The sequence below is a fragment of the Gracilinanus agilis genome, chromosome 4 (genome assembly GCF_016433145.1).
Source record: "Gracilinanus agilis isolate LMUSP501 chromosome 4, AgileGrace, whole genome shotgun sequence".
Taxonomy (NCBI): Eukaryota; Metazoa; Chordata; class Mammalia; order Didelphimorphia; family Didelphidae; genus Gracilinanus; species Gracilinanus agilis.
This window is the reverse complement of record NC_058133.1, coordinates 228,953,875-228,979,560: the sequence shown is the minus strand read 5'-3', so window position 1 is coordinate 228,979,560 and position 25,686 is coordinate 228,953,875. Positions and strand designations below refer to the sequence as shown.

At 39.2% G+C, this 25,686-nt stretch overlaps 1 protein-coding gene across 2 annotated transcripts in view; it reads left to right on the top strand.

The window, feature by feature from the left end:
• BAIAP2 (BAR/IMD domain containing adaptor protein 2) overlaps positions 1-25,686 on the top strand; it is a 169,694-nt gene that overhangs the window by 76,239 nt on the left and 67,769 nt on the right. For both annotated transcript variants that reach the window (XM_044672295.1, XM_044672296.1), the window contains exons 4-6: positions 21,073-21,134; positions 21,939-22,010; positions 23,304-23,441. In XM_044672295.1, coding sequence (XP_044528230.1) covers positions 21,073-21,134; positions 21,939-22,010; positions 23,304-23,441 — 272 coding nt within the window. The remainder of the gene's footprint in view (positions 1-21,072; positions 21,135-21,938; positions 22,011-23,303; positions 23,442-25,686) is intronic.

Below are 25,686 nucleotides of genomic sequence, written 5' to 3'. Positions count from 1 at the left end.
CATACTTGTCTTCAGCTGCTGTTCTCTGGTATATATACTGTCAGCACTTAAAGTGTTAGCTAGGAAGCTTAAATCTGGAAAACTTGGCTTCCTTCTACACAGGAGCTGAAGATAGCTGGTATTCAAGTAATTGAGCAGAAGGTGCTTTCCCACCCCTGTTGCAAATGGCTATGGCATCACTTACCCCCTCTCTGAGTTTTTATAAATTGTAATATCGTATAATTCCATTTAAAGGTAATGAGACTAGAGTCTGTTAGGGTGAGATTTCCCTAGTATAATGGCTAGTACTTTTGTCTTTCTCCTCCCTTCCAAACCCTTTTTCTAATCTCCCTAATAAAAGAGCTTCCAGAGCTGCTGTTGGTTCTGTGGACTTCCATTGTTTCATGTTTCTCCAGCTATGCCATGTCTATCTACCCAAAATGTCTTTGAGATCCCATAGGATAATGTATCCATCCAGGTTAAATCAGTAACCATTGTTGCATTGTGGAGCTTTATTTGCTTAGCAGATGTCCTGCTTGAGGGAAGAACATTTGTCTGAATGTGTCTCCCTGTCTCAAAGCTCTCCTTTCTTTAATTTGGCCTTCACACAGCTGCCAAAGGGATATTCCCAAAGCAAAGATCTGATCTTGTCACTCCTGTTTTGCTCAGTATCTTCTAGTGGCTTCCTGTTATCTCTGGATTAAATGGAAACTCCTACGCTTGGTTCCAGCCTAACTCGTCAGGTCCTTATTGCACATTAATTCCTACATTTTCTCAATCTCCCTCCCTCCCTCCATTCCTTCCTCTCTCCATCTCTTCCTTCCTTCTTCCCTCCCTTCCTCCCTCCCACCTTCTCTCCCTCCTTCCCTCCCTCCAACCCTCCATCCCTTTCTCCATCCTTCCTTCCTTCCTTCCTTCCTTCCTTCCTTCCTTCCTTCCTTCCTTCCGTGANTTTAATCGGGGGAGACTGCAAGGGCAGAGGGCACCTCCAAGACAATATGTGAATTCTAGTGCTGGAGTGAGACTTCAAGAAGAAGAGCTGGAGCTTAGAAGGGGAGGTTGGGAATATATCTTGGAGAGGAATGTTTACAGACCATTTTCTTCTTTAAAATGTTAAGCTTTGTAGATAATGTTGATTTTATCATTTCAGAATGTGTATGTTAAAAATTCTTATTACACATAATTGAGAAAAATAAGTTTAAAAAAAAGTAAGTCTCCGTGCCGAGTCTGGAGTCAGGAGATTTTGGGTTCATATCTTCCCTAGTTATGTGACCTTGGGCATGTGTAAATAGAATTAGCTCTAGCCATTCATAGCTAAACTCTTACTTAACCTAGGCATAGAAATGATGTAATTCCTCAACCTTCCTTAGTGGGAGGGGAGACGAGTTACCCACACGTGACAATAAGTAACAAATCAAGAACAAGGGACTGCCCAAAAGGCAGTCCAAATCAGTGTAGAGACTGCCATTTGTCCACTTGAATTAGAGGTGGACCCACAGGAAGTGACAAAAGACATTATCTCTTTAAGTAAGTTGGCTACTTCCTGTGGAGGCAGTTCCCGCTTTGAACTTGGTGCCGAAGGGTCTCGGAGGAGACCTCAGGCAGCTTCTACTCTGAATGATCACGTGGGTAAGTTAGTCTGACTTCCTTGGCCTACCTAGGCCACTTCTAAACTCTTCCTTAAGCAGGCATTAGCCTATCTGGTTGCTAGGCCTTGAGGCTTGTAGCCTGATTTATTTAGTCTTTTAACCTTCTCTCCCTTTCTCTTTATTCCCATACCTTTACCTCCTAGTTGTAAATAAACTGCCTTAACCCGATGCTGACTTGGGTCTGATTTAATTACGGAATCAATCTGAACTGTTGATTCCTGGCAGCCATGTTTTAAATATATATCTATAAAATACCTAAATTTCCATCTTACAGGCAAGATACAGGAATTGATACTAAGACAGAAGATGAGGGTTTAATTATATGTTAAAAAAGTAAGCCTAGGCTGTTTCTTTTTTTGCCTTTATATCCCCATCATCTAATACAGGACATATAATATAATAGGTACTTTAAAAATGCTCATTATTTGATTATGAAATTAGATTTCCTGGAGATTTCTTAATTTAATACAAGGCAGTAATCAGAGAAAAAAGTATTTAGGAAGATTTCAACATTTATAGCTTACTCTCCTCAGTAGCTGACCTCCGTATCCTCTATCTGTATTATTCTACCACCAACACCCCCATCCCGGTGGCAAGTAATTTAACCAATTCAAATGCCTCCTCTTTACAAGACATATTTATTCATCACTTTAAGATTTACAAAGTTACTTTCCTTTCCTTAAAATCAATCCTATGAGCTTGCTAGACAATCCTACAGACTTTAAGTATCTTATGGCCAAGGCTTTACATGCACTTGGGTTTTCTCTCTTTATTCCGAAAGCAGTCTTTTAAGATAAGATGAAAGAAACAGTGTTTAAGAATGGGAAGAACTCTGGCTTTTGTCAGAAGGTCTGTGTATCTTGACTGCAGTATTTACTACCTGTGTGACCTTGCTTAACCTTTCAGAGTATGATGTTTCCTATCTATAAAACAATGAGTAGGTTGATTAAGACAACCCCTAAAGTTCTTTTTTTTTAAATTTTTAAAAGATATTTTATTTTCTCGATTACATGTAATATCTATTTTCTGAAGCTAAAAGATTCAAATTGTCTCCCCCCCTCCTTTCTCTCTCCACCCCTAGAGATGGTAAGTAATTTGATCTGGATTATACATATATTATCATGCAAAATATATTTCCATGTTGTTTGTTGTTATATGAGAATACTCATATAAAACTAACCCCCCCAAATAAAAACACAAATAAACTAAAGTGAAAAATAGTATACTTTGATCTGCATTCTAATTTGTTCAGCCATTCCCCAGCTGATGGACATCCCCATAGTTTCCAAATCTTTGTCACCACAGAAAGAGCAGCTATAAATATTTTTGTTCAAGTAAGCCTCCTCCCCTGCCCTTTTCTTTACTTTTTGGGACATAGAACTAGTAGTGATATTATTTGGGTCAAAGGTTTTGCACAGTTTTATAGCCTTTTGGGCATAGTTCTAAATTGCCTTCCAGAATGGTTTGATCAGTTCACAACTCCACCAACAGTGCATTAGGGTTCTAAGGTTCTTTCTAGCCTGAAATCTATGATCTTGTATAGACTCATCTTTTTCTCCTCCTCTCTGTCTAGCTGATTTATTCACCAAGTTTCCATTGTATCATTTTCTTTTTTGGAAATATACATTACCTGTAGTTGGTTTAGTTGGACTACCTATATGAAACTAGGAAACAAAGCAGTGGGTGATACTATCTACTAATAGGCCTTTTATGAAGTAGGTGTTGAGCATATGTTATTGAAATGAATAACAGTCCATACAACATGTGGAGTACTAACAGAAGGTAGAGAAAACCATAGAACAATCTGCAGTTAGTCAGGGAAAGGCTTCTGGAAGAGGGCAAGTCTCAAGATGGCTTATTGAGGAGGATCTAAGAGGGCATCCCAGGGAAAGAAAGAAACATGAACAAAGATGCATAGGGAGGGGGCAGCTGGGTAGCTCAGTGGATTGAGAGCCAGGCCTACAGACGGGAGGTCCTAGGTTCAAATCCGGCCTCAGACACTTCCCAGCTGTGTGACCCTGGGCAAGTCACTTGACCCCCTTTGCCTACCCTTACCAATCTTCCACCTATAAGTCAATACACAGAAGTTAAGGGTTTAAAATTTAAAAAAAAAAAAAAAAGATGCATAGGGGCTTGAATGTGTGGACATAGGTGGACTATTATCTTCCTTTGATCCATTATTTTCCTTGAATTTTCCTGTCTCCTTTTCATCAAGTTGCTGAAGCAGGCTTACCATTAAGGAGGAGAATAGTTTGGGGTTTTTTAAGGGATAGGGGAAGGTAAGGAAGTAAAGGTCTTTTTTCATTATAAAGATATCAAACAGCAAAATCTGTCATTTGACATTGCTATGGAATTCTATGTTTGTAAATTTACTTTGCCATTTTCCCAACTTTTTTTTTTTTAGTGAATAGGATCATAGGTTATAGATTTAGAGCTAACAGGACTATCTAATCAAACCCCCTTTTTACAGATGAGGAAACTGAGACCCAGAAAATGTTAAGTGACTTGCCCTTGTCTGAAGGATCAGTGATGGAATTCAAATGCAAGAGAGCCTGTTTATTTTGCCAGTTGAGTTTTAGGGGCCTTAGAATGTCTGTAGTGGGGTCAGTAGCCCTTATATTTAGACTCTTGTAGTCTTAGGATGAGTTTAATGCCTTCATTCCCTGACCCTGAGAATATGTAATGCTCTCTTTGTTAGTACAGATATGTGTACTCTTTTTCCCCACTGTGCATAGGATTGTATATGTGTCTTGCTGAAACATACTAAATATCTCCCATGGCCTCATGCCTTCTCTAGAAGCCCCCAGAAGAATTGGACATTAAATTGATTGATTATAAAAAGACTAGGAAGATATTCTGTACTTGGAGAGTAAAGACTAGCAGCTGACCCTTTAGCACAGACCTCCTTTGCCAGTGCACCCAAGAATGGTATTAGGACATCTTTTCCTCTCAAAGCATAGCATTCTAATTGTGTAATAGCTATAGTTTACCTTTACTAAGCAGGTTCTGAAAGCCTCTGTTTGGGGGGAATAATCTTAGAGCTAGGAAAACTCTGGTCACTTTCCCAAAATGTACCATCTGCAGCTGGTGGGTTGCTAATAACTGCTCCAGCACATGCTTCTGCCATCTGAGCTGGCTGCCACTGGAGGTGTTTGAGAGAAAATGAACAACTCCCACGCTGGAGAGAGGAGGTAGAGGTGTCCCTTCCCTAATCATCCCCCAGATGAAAATAATGATTTAAGCAGCCCTCCATCTCTTACCTTTCTTTTGATTTAAGATTATAAGATGAAGAGATCTGAGAATCAGAACACCAAAAGGCTTTGTAAAATAGTTGTAGCATTTTACTTAGTCTAGGACTATTTCTGATCATAACACTATAGTCACTGGCAATGCCTCCCTTTTCCTTACAGTTTTAAATATCTTGGCCACAAGAAGGATGATAGGAACTAGACCTGTTACTTAGTGGCATTTCAGACCTGCTCTCCAGCTTCTCTGCCCTGTGACCTTTGAACATATCTGGTAAAATAGTGGGTATAACTGGGAGCTAGTAAAGCTCAAATGTTAGTAGTTACTAGAATGCCAGAATCTTAGATGGAACGCTAAGGACTGTCTAGTTTAACTCACATCTGAACAAGAATGCCCATACAACTTATTTGACAATTGGACACACAGGCTTCACTGGAAGTAAAGAGAAAAGCTACTACCTTCTGAGGCAATCAGCTTCACTTTGGGGGCAGCTCTAATTGTTAGGAAGTTTTTCCTTAAATTGAACTTTGATTCAATCATCACCCTCCCCTGTATGCTCCTAATTCTCTTATCTGAACTCTGTTTTGAATTCAGGTAAGTGCTATTTGGAAGTGTCTAGCAGACTCCCTATGGACACATGGGGGCTTTGAGACTACATTACCCATGATTCCAATGGGTTTCCGGTCTTTGGGCGTGGGGACATCAAAGGTCCCCACACATAGGGCAGCTTAAATTCAGGAGGGGGGGCCTAGAGAAGGTCTCTTGGTTTCCTGGTTAGCTGGCTGGCGTTCGAGAGAGAGGATGGGCACCAGCGGTAAATTTAAAAGATAGTCAAGAGCAGTCATATATATTTTACCAACAAAGCCATGGCTATTAAAATATTAGTTTCTCTTATACTATATGTCTTTATCATTTTTAATCTTAACAACTCCAATAGAAACATCTAAGATTTCTTTCACATAACCTTTGAAATTCTTGAAGAAAGTCATCATATCCCCTATTAAGTCTTTCTTTTTTTCAGCCTAAAAATTCTTCATCCCATCTACACATGACATGACCTAAGAGCCCATCACCATCTAGCTTTCCTCTTCTAGATACAGCTCGAGTTGCCTACAACTGAATACAATACTTCAGACATGTTTTAACCTGAGTATGGTCCTACAGGACTGTCAAGTCAGCTCCTTCATTCTAGATGCTATGCTTTTCAAGACAGTCTAAGATGATATTATCTTTTTTCCCCCTTTTCTGATAGCATTTACTTCTTAGCACACCTACCTCTTTTGATGTCAAGACTTCAAAGTACCTCCTAGTCACAAAAAACTTTGGACCCCTCATTTAGACCATTATGAAGAGAAGTACATTGCTTACAGAAATGCCTTTTGATTTTGTCAATAAGTACTGTCAGATGTTATAGTCACCTTGCCTCTGAAATTGCAGTTTAAGTTTATTTTGCTTCTTCATCATATCTGTCAGAGAAAGAGAAGATGGTAAACCATCCTTCTTGTTAATTGCTATCTTCTCAAAGATCCAACAAGATACTATTCTTCGATCTAATATTTAACCTTTCACCAGTACCCCTACCCTTTTATTATTGCTTCAGATTTCCCTTTACATTGTTAATTTCTGCTGCAAATGCCTTCAAGATGGAGGTTCTTAAACTAGGCAGATGATTGATGGCTGAAGGATTTCTGAATAGTCAGTGCCAGCTGTTAATTGTTTGCTGTGCTTTCAAAGATTTCTGCTATCAACCCCTCCTATCCTGAATTTTGCCCTTTGTAAAATTGGAGAAAGGGGTTAGATTAGATGATATTTAAGAAAACTTCCAATTCTGATTTTTGTGAGAGTTATGATTCAGGATGCTGAGACTAAATTGAGGCAGGTCAATAAAAACCATGTGTTTTGGTGGGGAAGATGAAAGAGCTAGGATAAATAGCTGATTAACTATCTGCAATGAACTTTGAAACTTTTTATTTTGAACTTAAACTTTCAATGTTTCAATAATTAAAGAACAGAAAAGAGGATTGTATGAATTCCTATTACGTGAAGTTTTTAAAAGTGTACACTAGACTTGACACAACTGTAATAAATTGTCTGTACTTAATTGAATCCCCTTCTGAATTTCCACCTTTTAAAAACTTCCATCTTTTCTCTTTCTCTCTTTTTAAAAATGTTTCATTGATGCAATTTTTTTACATCACTGTCATTACCCATCCTATACACATTCCCCTGTAAGCAATAAATATCATCAAGTAAAAGAAATAAACATATTGACAATATCTGTTAATGTGTATATATTCCTTTGTGCATCTCTAATCCACCATCTCTCAGCTACAAGTTTATTATGTCTTTCCAGGTTTCTCTGAATTGTAAAAAAATTTTTTTCAGTGTAGTTTGTTTAGCTATTCCCCAGTTGATGGAAACTTACTTTATTGATACTACTTTGCTAAAACAAAAAAGCACAGAACCTTTCTGTGACCTTGATGGTATAATAGAAAGAGCCCTTAGCTCTTTTTCTTTTGTTTTTTGTTAGGTATCTGAAGTGTTGTGGTTTTCAGTTACTCAAAACCCTCTGTGTTTCAAAGCTCCCTGCCCCATCAACTTGTCCTACCAGTTTGGGTTTTGATCTACAAGAGGGAATCATCAGAAGCCTTGAAGTGTGGGTGGGTCTTTGCTATTCAAGAGTGGAGACATATTACAAGTAATTCTTTGAACTGGAGGTGATGTTATGTGAAGGTACTTAATTTCTGTGATGGAATTTTTCTTCCCTTGTTTCTGATTTACAATTTTACAGAAATAAGATGATTCTCTCTTGGGGATTTAAAGTATTAACCAGATGTGTATGTGGAGGGGTTGGGAAGGGTACTTTTTGGGTGGCCTGCTATGTAGGTATACACCTTAGACCATTATAACAGAGAAATAAGAGTTTGTGCTTAATTATCCTCTCAGTAAGTTCTTTCTAACTCAAATGCCTCCCTGAAAGAGACTATTAGATTCTGAAAAGGTTTGTTTTGATCTCTTTGGGAACCAGGCATGATCTTGAAATGTTGATACCTCTCTTTCAAGGCATGCACTAGGGACACGTCAAGTCAGTGGGAGTTATGACCAGATCTGATTGAAACAAGACCCATTTGTCTAGAATTTCTCTTTAAATAGTTTATCATATTCTTTGGAAATAACTCTTTTCTGTCATTAATAATGGTTTAAAGCATATGACTTCAGGGAAAAAACCCCCATCATCTTACTTCGGACTATTGTCATTTTCCCAGTAAACCCAAAATAATTTATTTTCACTTATCCTTGTGACTTCCTTGGAAGGCAGGGATAATGGTTCTCTAATTTTTAAAATGGACAAAACTGAGGAACAAAGAGATTGTCCTCTAGTGAAAGAAGAAGAAAATTTGAATATCATATCTTAACATTTCCAGTCTACAAGTTATATTCCCTTCTTTTCTCCCTTCCTTTCTCCTTTTCCTTCCCCTCTCCCTTTTCTTCCCCCTTCCCCTCTCTCTTCCTGTTCCCCTTCTTTTTCCTTTCCCCTTCATTTTCTGCTGCCTCCCTCAAGCCTCTAATTTCATTGTGTAAGAAATCTCTACCAATGCATATTAGCACCTGTCCTCTTCTTACCATCTTCAATAGTTGCCGAAGCCACAGAGAGGTTAAGCAACTTACCTACAACCAACCACACAGCCAATATATGTCAACATTCTTGCCTTTGACTATTACATTTCTCTGGGCATTGCCCCAATTTCCTTGTTTGTGGCAGAAGGGCTGCCTGAAATTTGTGTGTGTGTTGTGATAAAAACAAAACTAGAGAAAAGACAAAGAGAAATAAAAGAATATCTTCAGCTTATACTTTAGTTAATGGTTCCAGTTTCTAATGGAAGCCAGCTTCCCATCAGGTACGATTTGGCCAGAGGTTCTTAACCTTTTTGTGTGTGTTATGGATCCCCTTTAGCAGTCTGGTGAAGCCTTTTGACCCCTCCTCAGGTCAATGTTTTGAAATGCATAAGATTACAAAGGAAACCAATTACAGTGAAATGCAATGTATTGAAATATGAAAGAAAAAAATTATGGATAACAGATTAAGAACCTCTGGACATCAATGGTTCTTTTCCAATTTCAACAAACTACTATTTTGACAATGTTAGTTCATAATTATCTAAAGAAATATACAGCAGATTGGACCCCTCTCTCCTCCCTCCTCCCATCCCCTCTCAGTTTTCTGCTTCCTTCTAGGACAGTCTACTAGAATAAAGTGCAGAATCACACAGACCTATTTTTGAAACTGTACCCTGATTTATGGAATCAATTTCTATTAGTATCTACAACTTAATTCACTGTATGCTTACTACTTTCCTGATGAAGTTGGCCTGGCCTAGGGCAACAAACATAGCATGAGGTTTAGGTTTCCTATTTGCTGGTGATACAAATGCTGTTAAAAATCTTTGAGTTTAACTTACCATATTACAACTGATGATGAGATACTCTACTGTATTTATTTGTATGCTGGTTGCCATAACTTCTTTTTCTTCTTCTTTTTTTTTTAATTTTAAACCCTTAACTTCTGTGTATTGACTTATAGGTGGAAGAGTGGTAAGGGTAGGCAATGGGGGTCAAGTGACTTGCCCAGGGTCACACAGCTGGGAAGTGTCTGAGGCTGGATTTGAACCCAGGACCTCCTGTCTCTAGGCCTGGCTCTCAATTCACTGAGCTACCCAGCTGCCCCTTGCCATGACTTCTTAAAAAGAATTAGGAGTAGGCTAGACCACAGAACAGAGGTTGAGTGATATATAGTCACATCAAGGCTAACAAAAAAAACTTATGTTCATTTTCCTTCATCTATAAAGAGCATCAATGCTTGTTTCCCCAATGGACTATATAGATTGATCCTCTTAGTACACACTGATATCCATGTCAAAGTGACAAACATCTTGGATCGGATTCCTTAGCAATTGACAATCCTTTTCTTTCCACCCTGGTTTTTGATATTTTGTTCAGTGTTTTTCCTCCCTTCTAGCTCATTTCTTTCACCCTTCTTGTTTCTGCATCCCCTTCCTCCCTAAATTGGTGGATCCCAAAGCAGTTAATCTATTCTTCTGCCTTTCTAATGCATTTGAAGAAAAAAGAGGGATTGGGAAGAAAGGGGATATTGAACTTTGCCTTCTCTGTTTCTTTTCTACCCAGAGCATACAAGTCCAAACTATGTGCAGAATAACTACTGAGACAATCACTGAGTTCAAATCTAGCCTCATAGATACAAAGGGCAAGTCATTTAGCCTCAATTTCTCACCTGTAAAATGGGGATAATAATATCACCTACCTACCAACATAGTTATGAGGATCAAATGAGATAATATTTGTTAAGTGCTTAGCACAGTGTCTGGTATTTAATAAATGTTTGTTCCCCTACTCTCACCTCATCTTATTATTGTCTGGTTTTGAAGAAAATGGAAGTTTTTCCCAGCCTAGAAGCTACAGGAAATGAAGAGAAATTTTTTGAGTTTTATCTCAAATAAGACTGCCTTTGGGTCACTTAAGTGAACATAATTCATACTGAATTTGGTTCTTTCTTCTTTACCCCAGTTTGTACTGGGAGAGTGCTCCCAACTGGTTTGAACTATTTGAAATATTCAATGCTAATTTTATGCCTAGACCAGACCAGAGAAGCTTTAGAGTTAAGTTTTTAGAATATGGCCAAAATGAATCACTGATTAATCTTTTGGCCACCTGAATTGTCAACATATTAAAAGGTGTTGGTAAGAAGAGGGTGTGGTGGATCTTTCTAGGGTGTCAATACATTTGACATGGTTTCACCCTAAAGGACTGGCTTATTTATTTAGAAGGTTATGTATTCCCTTACCGCCTTACAAAAGAAAGAAAGAAAATCAAATGATTGTACCCTTCCAGGTAAGTTTCTCTTAGATGACAGAATGATAACCCTAAGCTCTTTGTTTCATGAACTGGGTGAAGTTAATATTTTGTGGTTTGAAGATTTTTCTGACTGTGTTCTCTAGATGCACTCTAAAACTCTTTTGCCTCTTTTTAGGTATGGCACACATATTCATAGTGCCTTGATGTCCCATTCTCCTGCTATCCTTCCCCCTCCACTTCCTTAGAGGTGATTTGGGGAGTTGCTGTATAGGAACAAAATAGCTGACCCACTCATCCCAGAACTATTTACATTCTTCAAAACCATCAGTCTCTATCAGATGATGGATCTTTATGTTGATTTATTTTGACTTACTCTTCTAGTTTGCTGTAGTGCCAGCTGGATACCAGAACCTATTTAAAACCCTGTTTTTCGAGTTTAGATCCTATGCACGTTCTTGGTCTGGGAGCCATGTTTACATGGATGCGTTTTTTCTGCACTTGTTTTGGTCCATCTCTACCAAGTCTGTCCTGCCTCCTTCCTTCACTAAATCAGCAGGATTGGACAAGGAAAGATCTCAGTTCCTTTCTTCAAGTTATTAGAGGCAGGGTAAAGATACAAGAGTAGGAGTTAGATGGGAGAAAAAGAAACAAAATAAAATGTTCCTCAGCTACTGGAAATTCTGATCCTATGAAGCTCTTGAAGAAAATGTTTTCCAGCCCCCAAATAGCCTTTTTGGCCATCATTGAAATAATGGAACCCAGAAAGGAAAGATATAGAAAAACTTACTGAGGGTGTTTTTTTTTTTTAATTCAAAGATTTTTTATTTTTCCAATTGCATGTAATAACAATTTTTACCATATGTTTTCCAAAATTATAAGATTCAAACCGTCTGTCTCCCTCCTTCCTTTCAATTCCCCTACTCAGAGATGGTAAGCAACTTGATCTGGACCATATACATGTATTATCATGCAGAATACATTCCCATATTGGTCATTGTTGTAAGAGCACACTCATACAAAACCAAAATCTCAAAATAAAACTGTAAATACATTGATGTGAAAGTTAGTATGCTTTGATCTGCATCCATCCAACTCCTTTTGTTTATTTTTAAATCCTTACCAATACTATGCATTGGTTCAAGGCAGAAAAGTGGTAAGGGCTTGACAATGGGGTTTTAGTGACTTGCCCAGGGTCACATTGAGGACTTTTTTTTAAAGTCACCAGCAGAAAAATTACCTCTTCTGAATGAATGAGGCTATTTGGAACTTCTTTGGACTGATACTAGTGGGTGTTTAAGGTTCTTTGAGCCATTTGAGCATTTGATCCTTGAAGTTACCTTTAATAATGCCTTGGTCATTGCTTGACCCTGCTTGTCTACAAGGTTAAGTCTTTCACATCCATCTGGGTCCTTCCACCTACTTCCAGTTTGGGGAGGCATCTTATAGCACACCAATGGTTAAACATTTGGTAACTAGCACAACATCTTACACCACTGCCTTACAGATTTTAAATTTATATGGCCTCCTGTAGATTCTCATAAAATCATTTCAAAAAATGCTTTGTGTGGGCTTATTTTGTTCAGCAACCAGATTGAGATTTAGAACTGTGGAAATAATTTTATCCTGCATTGCTTTTTGTCTGTTCTCTCCACCTGTGTACAAGCTGTCAGTTAGTAGCCATTGATGAGTTAGTTAGGCAGTCTTAGTGTGAGGTACAGAATCACAGCTCAGAGGGACCAGGATCTCGTTTCAGATCATAAAAAGTTTTATTTTTATATCTATGTCTATATATATCTGTTTTGGTATCCCCTCAAAATTTCAGCAAACTCCATAAGATTTGATGGGCAAAAGAAAGACATGCAATTTGCTGTTGGGGTCCCTAACTGTATATTATACTTGGGTAATTTCAAATAATATTTTTGGTATCAAATTCAAGAATGTTCTTTGCGGAAGAATTTTCTTCCTTCTCAATAATTTCTCTTACATCTCTCATGTAGAAACTTACTAAGAGGGGGCCAGCAAGGTGATTCAGTGGATTGAAAGCAAGACCTAATTGTAGGCTGTCCTAGGTTCATATCTGGCCTCAGACACTTCCTAGCTCTGTGACCCTGGGCAAATCACTTAACCCCCATTGCCTAGTTCTTATTGATCCTCTTCCTTGGAACCAATAAAAATTCTAAGATGAAAGATAAAGGTTTTTAAAATAAAAAAAGAAAGAAACTTACAAAGAAATAGATCCATTTAATATCAAATCCCATTTCCTTAGTCTTGACATCAACTTCTTGTGATAATTATGATGCCAACTGTGTGTCCAGACATATGGCATGTTAAGAATAGCTAGCATTTATAAAGCTTTAAAGTTCTCAAAGTGCTTTACAGATTTATCTTATTTGATCCCCACAACCACCTTGGGAGGTAAATGCTCTACTTGTTTTGTTCAGTCGTTTTCAGTCATGTCTGACTCTTTGTGATTCCATTTGGAATTTTTCTTGGCAAGGATACTGAAGTTGTTTGCCATTTCCTTCTCCAGCTCATTTTACAGATGGGGAAACTGAAGAAAACAGAGTTAAGTGACTTGCTCAGGGTCACATAGTTCTTTGACCACAGTCTGATTGAATTCTTTTTTAAAAATTAATTCTTTGACAAGGAGAATTGCACCAGTCTATAATAAGAACGTTTTGCCTTCATGATTTAATCTTCATATGGCAGCTGCTTTGTCCAAACTGATTGCAATAAGAAAGATTAGCAGGGCACCAGTGATATGCAGAAACTAGTTTTATCATCTAGTTGAAAGAAAACTTTGGTTAAAAGAGTATTTAGTACTGATGAGGTCATTCTCATAGTTTAGAATATGAGAATGACCTCACTCTCCACCAATTATGATTGTTTGCCTTTGTTGGTCATTACTTAAATATTGACAACCTAAAAGTACTGAGCAAGATAATGTGGATTATTAAATACAAACCATCACCTCTTCTGGTAAAAGAAGTGCCAACATTGTTGTCTACAAAGGCTAACACTTTTATTTTAACCTTCAGAAATGATTTTATTTCTGTTGTTTAACAGTACTTCTTGGTACCTGTGAAGTAATGAAATTGGCCTTCCTTCTCTTTGAAATACTCTGTTGCTTTTCATTTGTTACACTCTCTTGGAGCTCCTTCTGTCTCATTGAACCATTCCTTGAAATAAGCAAAAAAATTTTTAGTTTTTATTTTTTTCTCAATTACATCTAAACAAAAAAACTTAATGTTTTAAAAAAATTTTTGAGTTCCAAGGTTTCCTCCTTTTCCCCTCCCCTCCATTTGAGAAGACAGCCAGTTTGATATAGGTTATACATGCGTAGTCATGCAAAATATTTCTCTGTTAGCCATGTTGCAAAATTAAATACAGACCAAAAAGAACAAGGAGAATAAAATTTAAAAAGCATGCTTTAGTCTTCATTCAGTTTTTTCCTGTGGATATAGCATTTTTCCTCATAAATCCTCTTGGATCATGGTCACTTACAATTGATCATTGTACAATATTGCTGTTACATACACTGTTTTCCTGATTCTGTTCATTTCACTTTGTATCAATTCATGTAAATCTTCTAAGTTTTTCTGAAAACATCCAAGCAAAAACCAATTAAGAAAATGATAATAATTATATAACAGAGTGATAATTTATGTAGTGCTTTAAGATTGTGAAACACTTTACATAAATTATTTAATTTGCTCCTCAAACAATCCTGTGAAATAGGTGCTATAATTGGTGCCATTTTACAGATGAGGAAGCTCAGGTTGAAAGATATAGTGATTTGCCTCAGACCACATAGCTAATAAATGTCTAAAAGATAATTAGAACCCAGGTCTTTCTTATTATTCAAGTCTAGTGCTTTGCCCATCGTACCAAACTCCAAAGCCAACAGGAATAGCAAACATGTCTGACATTGTATACCTTGCTTAGGGAAAAGTGTTTTATTAATCAGTTTTCTAGGACCAGATTTTTCATTGTATATCATTAGATTTCAGCTGCTTTTTTTCGGTTACTATTTATTTTTATGTATAATATAATATAATATATAATTTAACAATAATAAAATACATATAATTTGTTATAGATATATAATAAATATGCTTATGTAAGATAAACAAATTCTACGTTAGTTATGTCTAAAAACTTATTTTTAGGAAGTCAGCATGACTAGCTTTTTTCTAAATTAGTTAAATTGACAAGCATTTATTCAGTGTCTGAGATGAAACAGGCCTTGAGGTAGGCAGGCAGGACCTAGACAAAGCACCAAGTACGGCACAGAAAACTTTATAGATAACATGACAAGAGAATTGTTAGGATCTTGGGATTTAGAACTGGAAGGGAACTTGGGAGTCATGAAGTCCAAGTCCCTTATTTCTACAGCTGAGAGGCCCAGCAAGATAAAGTGACCAACCTAGAGTCTCACAGGTAGGGAGTGAGTGGTAGAGCTGGGATTCTAGTTCTAGGGCTCTTTCCACTCTTTCATACTGCCTCCATATTGTTTGCCATTAAGCCAATATTATGTTAATAAAAGATATACTCTCTGCTGTGTCCCCTTCTTGCAGTATTCCTTATTATTCAGAATTATCCAAAATTCCATTTGATACTTTTGGTTGCCAGCTGTGACCTGCTGCTCCTTAAACTCTGGACCTAGTCCTTAAAAAATCTGACCAGTAGGAGAAGAGGAGAGACTTAGCTCCTCCTCCAGGATTGGATTCTATTATGCCTGCACTGAGAAACCATTTTTCCTTATTGTCCAAATAACTATTCTTTTAGGCATCTTCTACAAACTCATGATGCCCAGTGAAGGGGCTCAGGTACAGAATTGTGGGCCAAGAAGCAGAATAATGAGCAAGATTGATCTTTAATCTTCCCTCCGCCAGGTTGCTTTCTTCTTCAAGGTCTGAGGCTGGTTAAGGATGTCAAGTTCATAAATCTGGGATTCATTCATTTTTCTATTTACCTTTAACCACATGCAATTATGGGCTTCCTCTGGACCACATGAAACCGTTTCTGCTGTGATGACTGTGGTTTTCTTCTGTTCCCAAGAGAGCAGGTGGTTTGGAGCAGTGCTTGGCTTGCCAATTTCTACAAGGAGCAGTGGTTTTACTCTTCCATCTCCCTCTTCTGGCTCACAGGAGTGGCAAAGAATCACTATGGAGAGATAGGCACAATCTTACTTTATTACAGCAAGGAAAATGATCTTGGGGTGAGCCCATGTGAGTTGGGACATTTATCACATTTTTCTATCCACTGCAGCTTCTTCCATCAGTGGCAGGACGTGGTATTATAGTGTTACAAGGCATGTTGAGTCTTAGAGTTAATTAAGGTTAGTGGTAAGAATATGTTCCTTTATTTTTTTTCTTGGAGCCTTGAGTATTGAATGCTCAGTATCATCATACCATACTAGTGTCTACTCTAACACTGTACACTTTGCTGGCCTCCACAAATATTTAATTAAATTAATTAAATTAAATGAGTGGTTTCATCTTGATTTTTGTTTTTGTTTCTAACCTTCCCACCCCACCTCCTGTCTCTCATCATCTTCTCTTTTCGTTGTTTAGTAAGATTAGTTGTGCCTGACTCTTCATGATCCCATTTGGACTTTTTTTGGCAAAGATACCTGGAGTGTTTTGCCATTTCCTTTTCCAGCTCATTTTCCAGGTGAGGAAACTGAGACAAACAAAGTTAAGTGACTTGCCCAGAGTCACACAGCTATTAAGTGTCAGAGGCCAGATTTGAACTTAGATCCTCTTGATTCCAGACCTAGCACTGTATCCACTGAGCCTCCCACTGCCTTTTTTCCTCTCTCACCTCTTTTTTTTAAGCCTCATCTTCTGTCTTAGAATTAATGTGCTAACTCATTATTAGAGAATAAAGGAGCAGAGTAGGGTATCATATCAGGAGGTTTAATGAAGATTAGGGGAAAAGAAGAAGTTCACCTCAATTTTCTCAGTAAGATATGAGGCAAAATCTTCAAGAGAGTTAGAGGAAGGGGGAGGCAAATGGTAGAAATAGGCTAAAGTTAGAGTTTGGCAAGTCCTAAGTTGTGATGGATGGGACAAAAGTGTGAAGAGTTAGATTGGAGGACAGTGTAGCATTAAATTGTTTTAACTTTAGGATTAAAATTGGTGGTGGTGAGGGAATAAAGAGATGGAGATATTCCCATTTATTAAGTACTTACTATGTGCTATGCCTTGTACTAAATAAATACTGAGGATAGACATAAAGAGTGACACTCTGTTCATAAGTAGCTCCTATTCAAACTAGGGAGAATACATAAAAGAAACATATAATGTCCAAGGCCAGATTTGGCATATAAATTTTTATATATTTTTATAATTTATATATATATATACATTATAGGCCTGGAAAGAAGTTTAAAATCAGAGCAATTATAGACAGTTCTTACATTACCATTCTGCAAATGTATGTAGACAAATTAAAGTAGACATAAAGTGACCTAATGCAAATTTGCTGATGGATATAGGAAGACAGAAAGGGGGCTTTGAGCCTATAGAGGGAAGAGTTTGGTACATAGTTCAAGGACACTTGGGGGCCCAGGACAGAGCAGGAGGAGGAGCATCCTGGGGCCAGGGCCAGCCACATAGGGGCCAGCTGGAACTAAAAGGAAGAATTCTGGGGGGAGGGGAGACAGATGTGTGAGGGCTGGACATGGATACAGACAGGAGCGGATGGGCTACATGGGAGGCAGGCGTGGGGTACCCAAGCACACATGGACCCAAGAGACACTTGGGAGCTGGCCATGTGGGCAGGTGATTGGAATGAGGCAGAGATCCCATGGCTGGGTCCTGGAGGTCTTATCCCTCAGAGCTAGAAATCTCAAACCAAGCCCTGGATTCATTGGCCATTCTTCTGCTTTCATTGGGAGGTTTTGTTTTGTTTTTTAATTTTGGTGGAGAAGGGTGGGAGGCCTTGGAGGGGTGAAAATGGAGAGAGAAAGCACAGTACTATACAGTAAAGTTAACATAGGTGCTTTTTTTCCCAGAATGCAGATTTCTTCAGAATTCTTTAAGCCAGATTTGCATACAGTAAGAATTATCTGTGTTGCCATTAGGTGTAAGAGGAGGCAGCTAGATGCCTCAGGGGATAGAACTCTAGGCCTGGAGTCAGAAAGACTTGAGTTCATATCCCACCTCAGACACTTACTAGCTTTTTGATCCTGGGCAAGTCACCCTCTGCTTACCTTAATCCACTAGAGCAGCAAACCACTTCAGTATCTTTGCCAAGAAAACCCCATGGCCAGTATGGGCTTGCTATGGTCCATGGGGTCATAAAGAGTTGAATACAACTGAACAACAATACATATATAAACACATGTAATATATGTTCAACTAAATATCTATTATAGGGGATATAGCAAAATGGTACAGTGTCTGTAGACAAGAACTAGCTGTGTGATCCTGGGCAAGTCACTTAACCCTGTTTGCCTCAGTTTCCTCATCTGGAAAATGAGCTGGAGAAGGAAATGGCAAGCTATTCCAATATCTTTGCCAAGAAAATCCCAAAATGGTGCCACAAAGAGTCAGACATGACTGAAAAATGACTAAACAACAACCAAAAGGAAGAATTGTTACATGACTCAAAAAATTCTTTCCTTTCAGAGTTTAAGAAAATGGTGAGAACCAAAGGATGTCACAGCTTGGAGGAATCTTCAACACTTTCTCATTTAACTCTTCATTTTTACAGATGAGGAAACCAAGTCCCAAAGAGGACAAAGACTTGGCCTCCCACCCTTCTCCACCAAAATTAAAAAACAAAACAAAACCTCCCAATGAAAGCAGAAGAATGGCCAATCCCTGAGTTAGAGGGATCCAGCCATAGCTTACAAAGTTGTTAGTAGAATTAGGAAAATAAAACCCAAATGTTTCAGAAAATTCCATAAATTCCTCAAGGAAATTCCCTTGTTTTCTGTTATCTGGAACACATAAACAGATAGTGATTTTTGGTAGCTACTGGTATTCTGATCGCTGGTGTAACTGGTTTTAGTGAGCAGTTCTGTGCTCTTAATTCCTGGGCCTTTTGTCACCTCTCCTGAGGTTTTGCTTTGAGGCTTTGTGGAAGCAGATTTCTCCATTACTGACTTTCTCCAGGCCTATGCTTAAAGGCCATTAACAGAGCAGCTTTTGAAACTATTTGCTGGCCCTAGTACCACTGGGAAGCTGCTGATTAAGTTTTGGAAGAGAGTAATGGAATGGGGGCACAAGAGTTTGCAGGGGAGTGAGCAGCAGACTCCAAAGGAAAAGCCCCACATCATCCCACCTAGGTTTCCTTGAGTGTGTACATTGGTTCTTTCTAGCCATTCTGTGTTGTGGTGGGGTTTTTTCTTTTTGGAGGTGGTGGTGGTGGTGGTGGTGGTGGTGGTGGTGGTGGGGAAGGATATAAAGGGAAAGGATGGGATTTTAGAGCTGGAAGGGGCAACAAAGAACCCCAGTGGAAAGAATGTTAGGCTTGGAATCAGGATGACTAATCTTGAGTTCAAATCTGGTCTTAGACATTTCTAGCTGTGTGACTTTGGACTAGCCATTTAACTCTGTTTGCCTCTATTTTCTCATTTGGGAAATGACCTGAGAACAAAATGGCATACCACTCCAGTATCTTTGCCAAGAAAACCCCAAATGGGGTCACAAAGAATCAGATGAATGAAAAACAATAATGAGGGACTTTAAGATCATCTAGTCCATCCCATCTCTCCCTATTTTACAAATGAGAAAATTGAGGTGAATTCAAAGCTATGGCGAGTAAGTAGTACAACCAGGTATTCTACCTCCAAGTCTAGTACTCTTTCTACTACAAACCACATGGCCACATTGCCTACCCCACCCATTCTATAGTGGCTGAGACCCAAATCTTTACCATCAGTCTGCTTTCCAGAGCTGTCTTCCTAGGGATAAGTTAATTCAGGCAATTGCAAAGCCACTGGAAAATATAAATAGCTAAGACAAGTGTTAAATGGAATCTCCATTGTTAATATCCAGGATTGAAATAACCTGTAGCAGTGGTTAGTTTTTGCTCAGCTACAATTTAAATTTCTTAATCTGTGTTTTGCAAATGGGCCAAGGAACTGTCAGAATCTCTTAAGTGTTTTTGTGCTGGAAAAGTACATAAAAGAGAGAGGGGAAGAAATGTTCCATTTTTCCCAAGGGGCCTTCCTGCTCTTGAATCAGGTCCTCTGGGTACCAGAAACCCTTAGAAGGGTTTTGTGGCTGCCTGCCTGCTGCTTGCCGTGTACAAATTGCTGCAGAGCTCCAACAGTATGGCAAGGTCCAGTAATTAGTCCTCAGCAGGCAAACGCCTCTGCAGACAGACCCATTCTTGTGTTTTCTGGTTGGAAACTAAAACGTCCAACTTAATGCGTGGAGAAACCTTAAAACTTAAAGCTTTAATAAAAGAAATTTGAAGGGACATCAGGAAAAACAACTGGAACTAGAAATAATTGCATACTCCTGCTACCTTCCCTTGAAATCTAGGTGCCAGGATCTCCATTTTTTCTTCTGTTCTCTCATCCCTAAACAGCAGACTAGAATAATGAAGTGTTCTGATACCATGGTCTTTGGACTGAGGAAGCTTGTTTCCTTGAGAAGTCTAGCTAGTCTTAGTAGGTATACTCTCTTTAGCTCAGGCAACCAAAAATGACTTAACCCAATCTGAGCCTAAGTTGGGGATGGGGGAGGGAAGGGTTTGGGATGTCTACTTGAAGAAAGCACATACATACTTTTTGGTGCATTTTTATATGAAATATACCCATATCATCCATCTGTCAGATTTGTTGTTTTAAGACATTGAATAGAATTCAATAGCATTAATAAATCTCTTTCTTTCCATTCCATCAATTCCTCTCACTATTCCAGCAACCCAAGGGGATGCCAAATTATCCATACTTTTCAAGATTCCCAAGTTGTTTGTTCCTACAATATATTTTGATTTTTGTTGGTGATGTTGCTCCTTTTTATCTCTTTTCTGGCATAATCAGAAGAGGCCTTGGAAGGCATCAAAATACATTCTCCTGTCCCCAAGAAGCATGCCCATCATATGACTTAAACAAGTATTTCATTTGAATTATGCTGTCCTCTATGAATCTCCAAATAGCAGTGAGTCAGTTCCTGAAACCGTCAACTACAAAGCACGAACTCTGTGGTGTCAGTCCTTTTATCCTACTAGTATCAGTGGCTCAGCTGTCCCAGATGTGTGGATGTATATGATGCATATAGAGAACTTGGAGCATTTAACTTAACTTTCCTTTATTCTCCCCTCCCCTTTCTTTTCTTTCCCTGCTGTGATCTTATCTTTTCAGGGGATGTACTCTTCCAGATGGCAGAAGTTCACAGGCAGATTCAGAATCAGTTAGAAGAGATGGTAAGTATCAAGCTTCTACTTGCTGGCCTTCCTGAGAGAGGGTGGATGGGTCAGATGCCTGTGGGGACACAGTAGGCAAGTTGGGGCTTAGAAGATGACCTAGCAGTTTGTTGGTCTGTGGAAGTACTTTGTAACAGAGCTCAATGATTGGGCTACTGTCAGAAAGCTGTAGAAATATTGCTGAGCTCTTAGTTAGAAAGATAAGGCTAATGTAGCAGACAGTAGAACCCAAAGAAAATAACATGTGGGGTGCATCAAAAGGCCTGATGAGAAATGCTGTTGTCTGGAGTAAGGGGGTCATTCCTCCCACTACTTATACATTGGAGGTATTTCTCACAGTTAATCAGTGTCTCCATGGAGCTGCTGCCACTGTAATGGGGAGAGAAGGCTGGCTCCATTTTTATCCATGTGAAATCAAGCCACTTAAATTTGGTTGATAAATGCTGAAACTGTCAACCTGTCTCCTGCTCACTTGCATGTTTTCCAAGCAGTCTCCTTGGCTCCATATGGGTCTCCATCTGTCTCCCTAAGTTCATCAGCTGATCTTTCTTTATCTATCTAGACAGGAATAAGCTCATCTTTCAAAACTGGATTGGCTGTCTTAAAGAAAATTATTTGGCTTAAAAAAAAGGGGGGGGGCCTGTGTTGTGGTTGGCTCCGTGATCTGTCTGTTGTTTTTTATTCTCCTGGTTTTGTCCCAGTAGATGAGCAGGCAGGCAGGTGACTTTTCTCATCATTAGGCATTATTTACTTAGACTTGACTATTAAAGGAATGTTCCAATATGTTTTCTTTCTTGTATTTAGCTGAAGTCTTTTCACAATGAACTACTCACACAGCTGGAGCAGAAAGTGGAATTAGATTCCAGGTACCTAAGTGTAAGTAAAATATATTTATTCTCTTTCTCTCTCTCTCTCTCTCTCTCTCTCTCTCTCTCTCTCTCTCTCTCTCTCTCTCTCTTTCTCTCTCTCTCTCTCTCATCAGATAATCAGGTGAAATTTTTGAGGTTCTATTGACTCTCTTTATTTTTAAANCTCTCTCTCTCTCTCTCTCTCTCTCTCTCTCTCTCTCTCTCTCTCATCAGATAATTAGGTGAAATTTTTGAGGTTCTATTGACTCTCTTTATTTTTAAATCCTTCCCCCAGACTGAAGGTTTCTCAACTTCCTATGAGCTTCCCATACAAGTAGGTTCCACCTCAAGCCTCCTAAAATTCTTACCTATTTGAAACCAAGTACCTATAGTGTAATCCTCATTGTAGTTTTACAGGTCAAAACAGCTAAGACTCCACTTTGTTTTGGTTCAAGTACCCTCTCCTTCCTCCCACCTTTGGCTGTATCCCCCTGCCCCCCATTAACATTGAATAATTTGGTTATTCTTTCAGATCTACATGTTATTTGTTCCCTTACCCTTCCATGGTCCTATCTAATTTTTCCATGTTGTTTTCCTTGCCTCCTCCTTTCACTCCCACCCCTCTCAAACCAGATGTGAGACCTTTCATTCATCCTTGTTGCAAAGAATTTAACATAAAATATTGGTCACAGTAGTGGTGCAAGGTAGGCTATCTAAGGTCTCTGTGGCAGTGTTCAAAAGAGGGTGCTGATTTATGGGATAGCTGATTCAATTTCAACAGACATTTTAATTAAATATGCACTTAATAAGTGCCTACTGTGTGCCAAGCACTGGGGATAGAGAGTTATCTCATGACCTTGGCATTCTCCTGAGGAGAAACAGCTTACATAGTGATATGAAAATACAACACAAATCTAAAATAAATGCAAAGTAATTTTTTTTTCGAGGAAGAAGAGGTGGACCTAGTAGGGAAGAAGATCACTAATTAACTGTGAGAATCAGGAAAGCCAAACCTTAAAGGGAAGATAAGGTACCAAGAAACCAAGTAAGGAGGGCATTCCTCCTCCTCACCACCTAGGCAGAATTTGGGAGATGAGAGGATTTGAAATCCTCATTTAAATCGTCATCTCCTCCTGTCTCCTTTGCCTCGAAGCTGAACAAACAACTTTTCCTAATGATCTGTAGGGCTGGGGGCATTAGCAGGGGACCACAGAGAGATCCTGGATGGGAACTGCTCCTTAGGAGCCAAATCCTCGACTGATTGGCAGAGACACAATGCTGGGCTGCAAAGGGATCATTATTTTTTGTCATCTGTTCTCAGGCTGCACTGAAAAAATACCAGACAGAGCAAAGGAGCAAAGGGGATGCCCTTGATAAGTGTCAGGCTGAGCTGAAGAAACTCCGTAAGAAGAGCCAGGGGAGTAAAAACCCTCAGAAGTACTCTGACAAGGAGCTGCAGGTAGGATTCTGGCCTTCTGCTGGCCTCTGAGGTACCTTGTCAGGGAACACTGGAGTGGCATTTTGGGAAATGGGTCTTGAAGGGATTATTCTTTTGGCAGATAACCTGATTCTCAGTGGTTCTTCCATGACTGGTAGAGTTTTTCCCTCTTTTCAGTATGCAGATGAAGAGAAGGAAAAGTGATTAAATTATATTTTTCCTTTTCGTAACTCAGGCAAGAGGGAAGTTGACTGCTTTTGATATGACTGGGTATACTGATTTCAGCTGCTGAATTAAGTTGAATTTCTTTTGTCATTGAGGGATCTGGTCTTCCAGGACTGAAGGGTCTCTGTCTGATGACCCCCTCCCACACCTCCTCTTGGATGACACCCCTCCCTACCTCCTTTCTAAGTATCTTTGTGGTTAGACTTTCTATTCACCGGAGTTGAAAAGCCAAATGAAATCTTCCTACTCTGTGCATTTTAGATTCAGAACCACAAGAGAGACCACAGACTGTTTTTATAATCAGGTTTTGATTGCATACCCACGGAACTGCGGTCTTTGAGCCCCTAGGCAGGCAAACTGCGGTGCTGTGGACAAGAGCAGCTTTGGCAGCTCCTGCAGTAGGACGCAGATGGCACCGAGGTATGTGTTAGAGGGATACCCTTTGGCATGCCTCTTTTCCTAAGGGCCCAGACACCAAGCTTTTATAGGCTGGTCCAGGGGCTGAGGAAATGAGCCCCATATGAGGACACCTACGTGATCTACTTGGTGCATCAGAAAATACAAGTTAGTAACGTCAGGGGAATTCTCCCCCAAGCTTTTGGGGCAGAGATGGGTGTGATGTTGGTAAGTTAATGAGTGCTCTCTTGCCAGGGCCCCGTGAATCTCTTGAAAGTCATTTGCCTCCCCTAGCGAAGGCCTACTTTCTACCCTGGCTGAGAGTTACAGAGGCTAGCAGGGTGTGACAAGTAATTCACAGACCTACTTACTGTACTCTCTCTGCTCCTGGGTATTAAGACTAATGAAGGGAACTGTAGCATCAGCACATCAGGGCCTCCCCTAAGAAACCTGTGGACTGTCACTCTTGCCACTCATGACTCCTGCATTCCTCTTCCCTGCATGCTGAGAAAGAGAGGATTTGGCATTGGTCCTCAAAGTCCTACTCCTAGAACAAGGTTAAATTTGACATAAAAAAGTACAGGTCACCTGAGGTTTGTGTCAAAGAATTCTGATGGAATGGAATAGGCATGATGTTATCTTTGGGTGTCAGCAGAGATGAAAATGCTAAAGGAACAAGATTCTGGACTCAGCTCTTCCAGCCCACATTCCTACTGGAAGATTAGATCCCCAGAATCAGAATACTGCTCTATCTTCTCTTTCAATGTCTTTGTGGGACCTTTGAGGAGCAGAGGGATTCCTCAAATGCTATCAACTTAAGTCCCCATTCTGATATGTTCCCTCCAATGTCAGTCTCCAGGAATTATTATCCCAATATCATTTAACCAGTTATCATCTCCTCAATATCATCAATAAGCAATAAGTGAACACCAACTAGCTTTTATAAAGGGATATTTTCTGAGAAGATGAAATAATATCCTACGTACATAAGCATTTCTCTAAACCATAGCCACTAGGTAGATTCACTCCGGGGCTGGGTGAAGGATACTGCTCCCTCAGAGTTGACTAGTGGCTCTCCCAAACTTTCATGGTCTTACAAAGTCCTATATCCAAAGAAAAAAGATATAGGTAGAAATTACCGTATCCCAGACACAGGCTTGCTTATTATAAGGCTATTTGTTCATGGACTGGCCCAGGGAAGGAAGGACAGCAGCCTTCTGGAGCTTTTGGGATGGGGGAAAGATGGAGTGAGCTTGATTTGATCTGGTTAATACCTTTTTTATACACATTCATTTCTGACTCAGTAGCCAATCAAAAGTCTTTAAGCAGCTAGGTGGCACAATGGATAAGGGTTGACTGAATTAAAATTCTGCCTCAGACATTTACTAGCTCTGTGACCTTGGGCAAATCACTTAACTGCTTTGTGCCTCAGTTTCCTCATCCATAAAATAGGAACAATAACCATGCCTACCTCTGAAGGTTGTTGTGAGAATCAAATGAGATAGTATTTATAAAAATGCTTAGCACAGTGCACAGCACACAGTAAGAATCACAGAATAATTACACACACTGTCTCTCTCTTCCAAATTACTTGTTATCTGGTACTTCCAGAAGCAAACATCATCAAACCTATTGCAGAATTGGG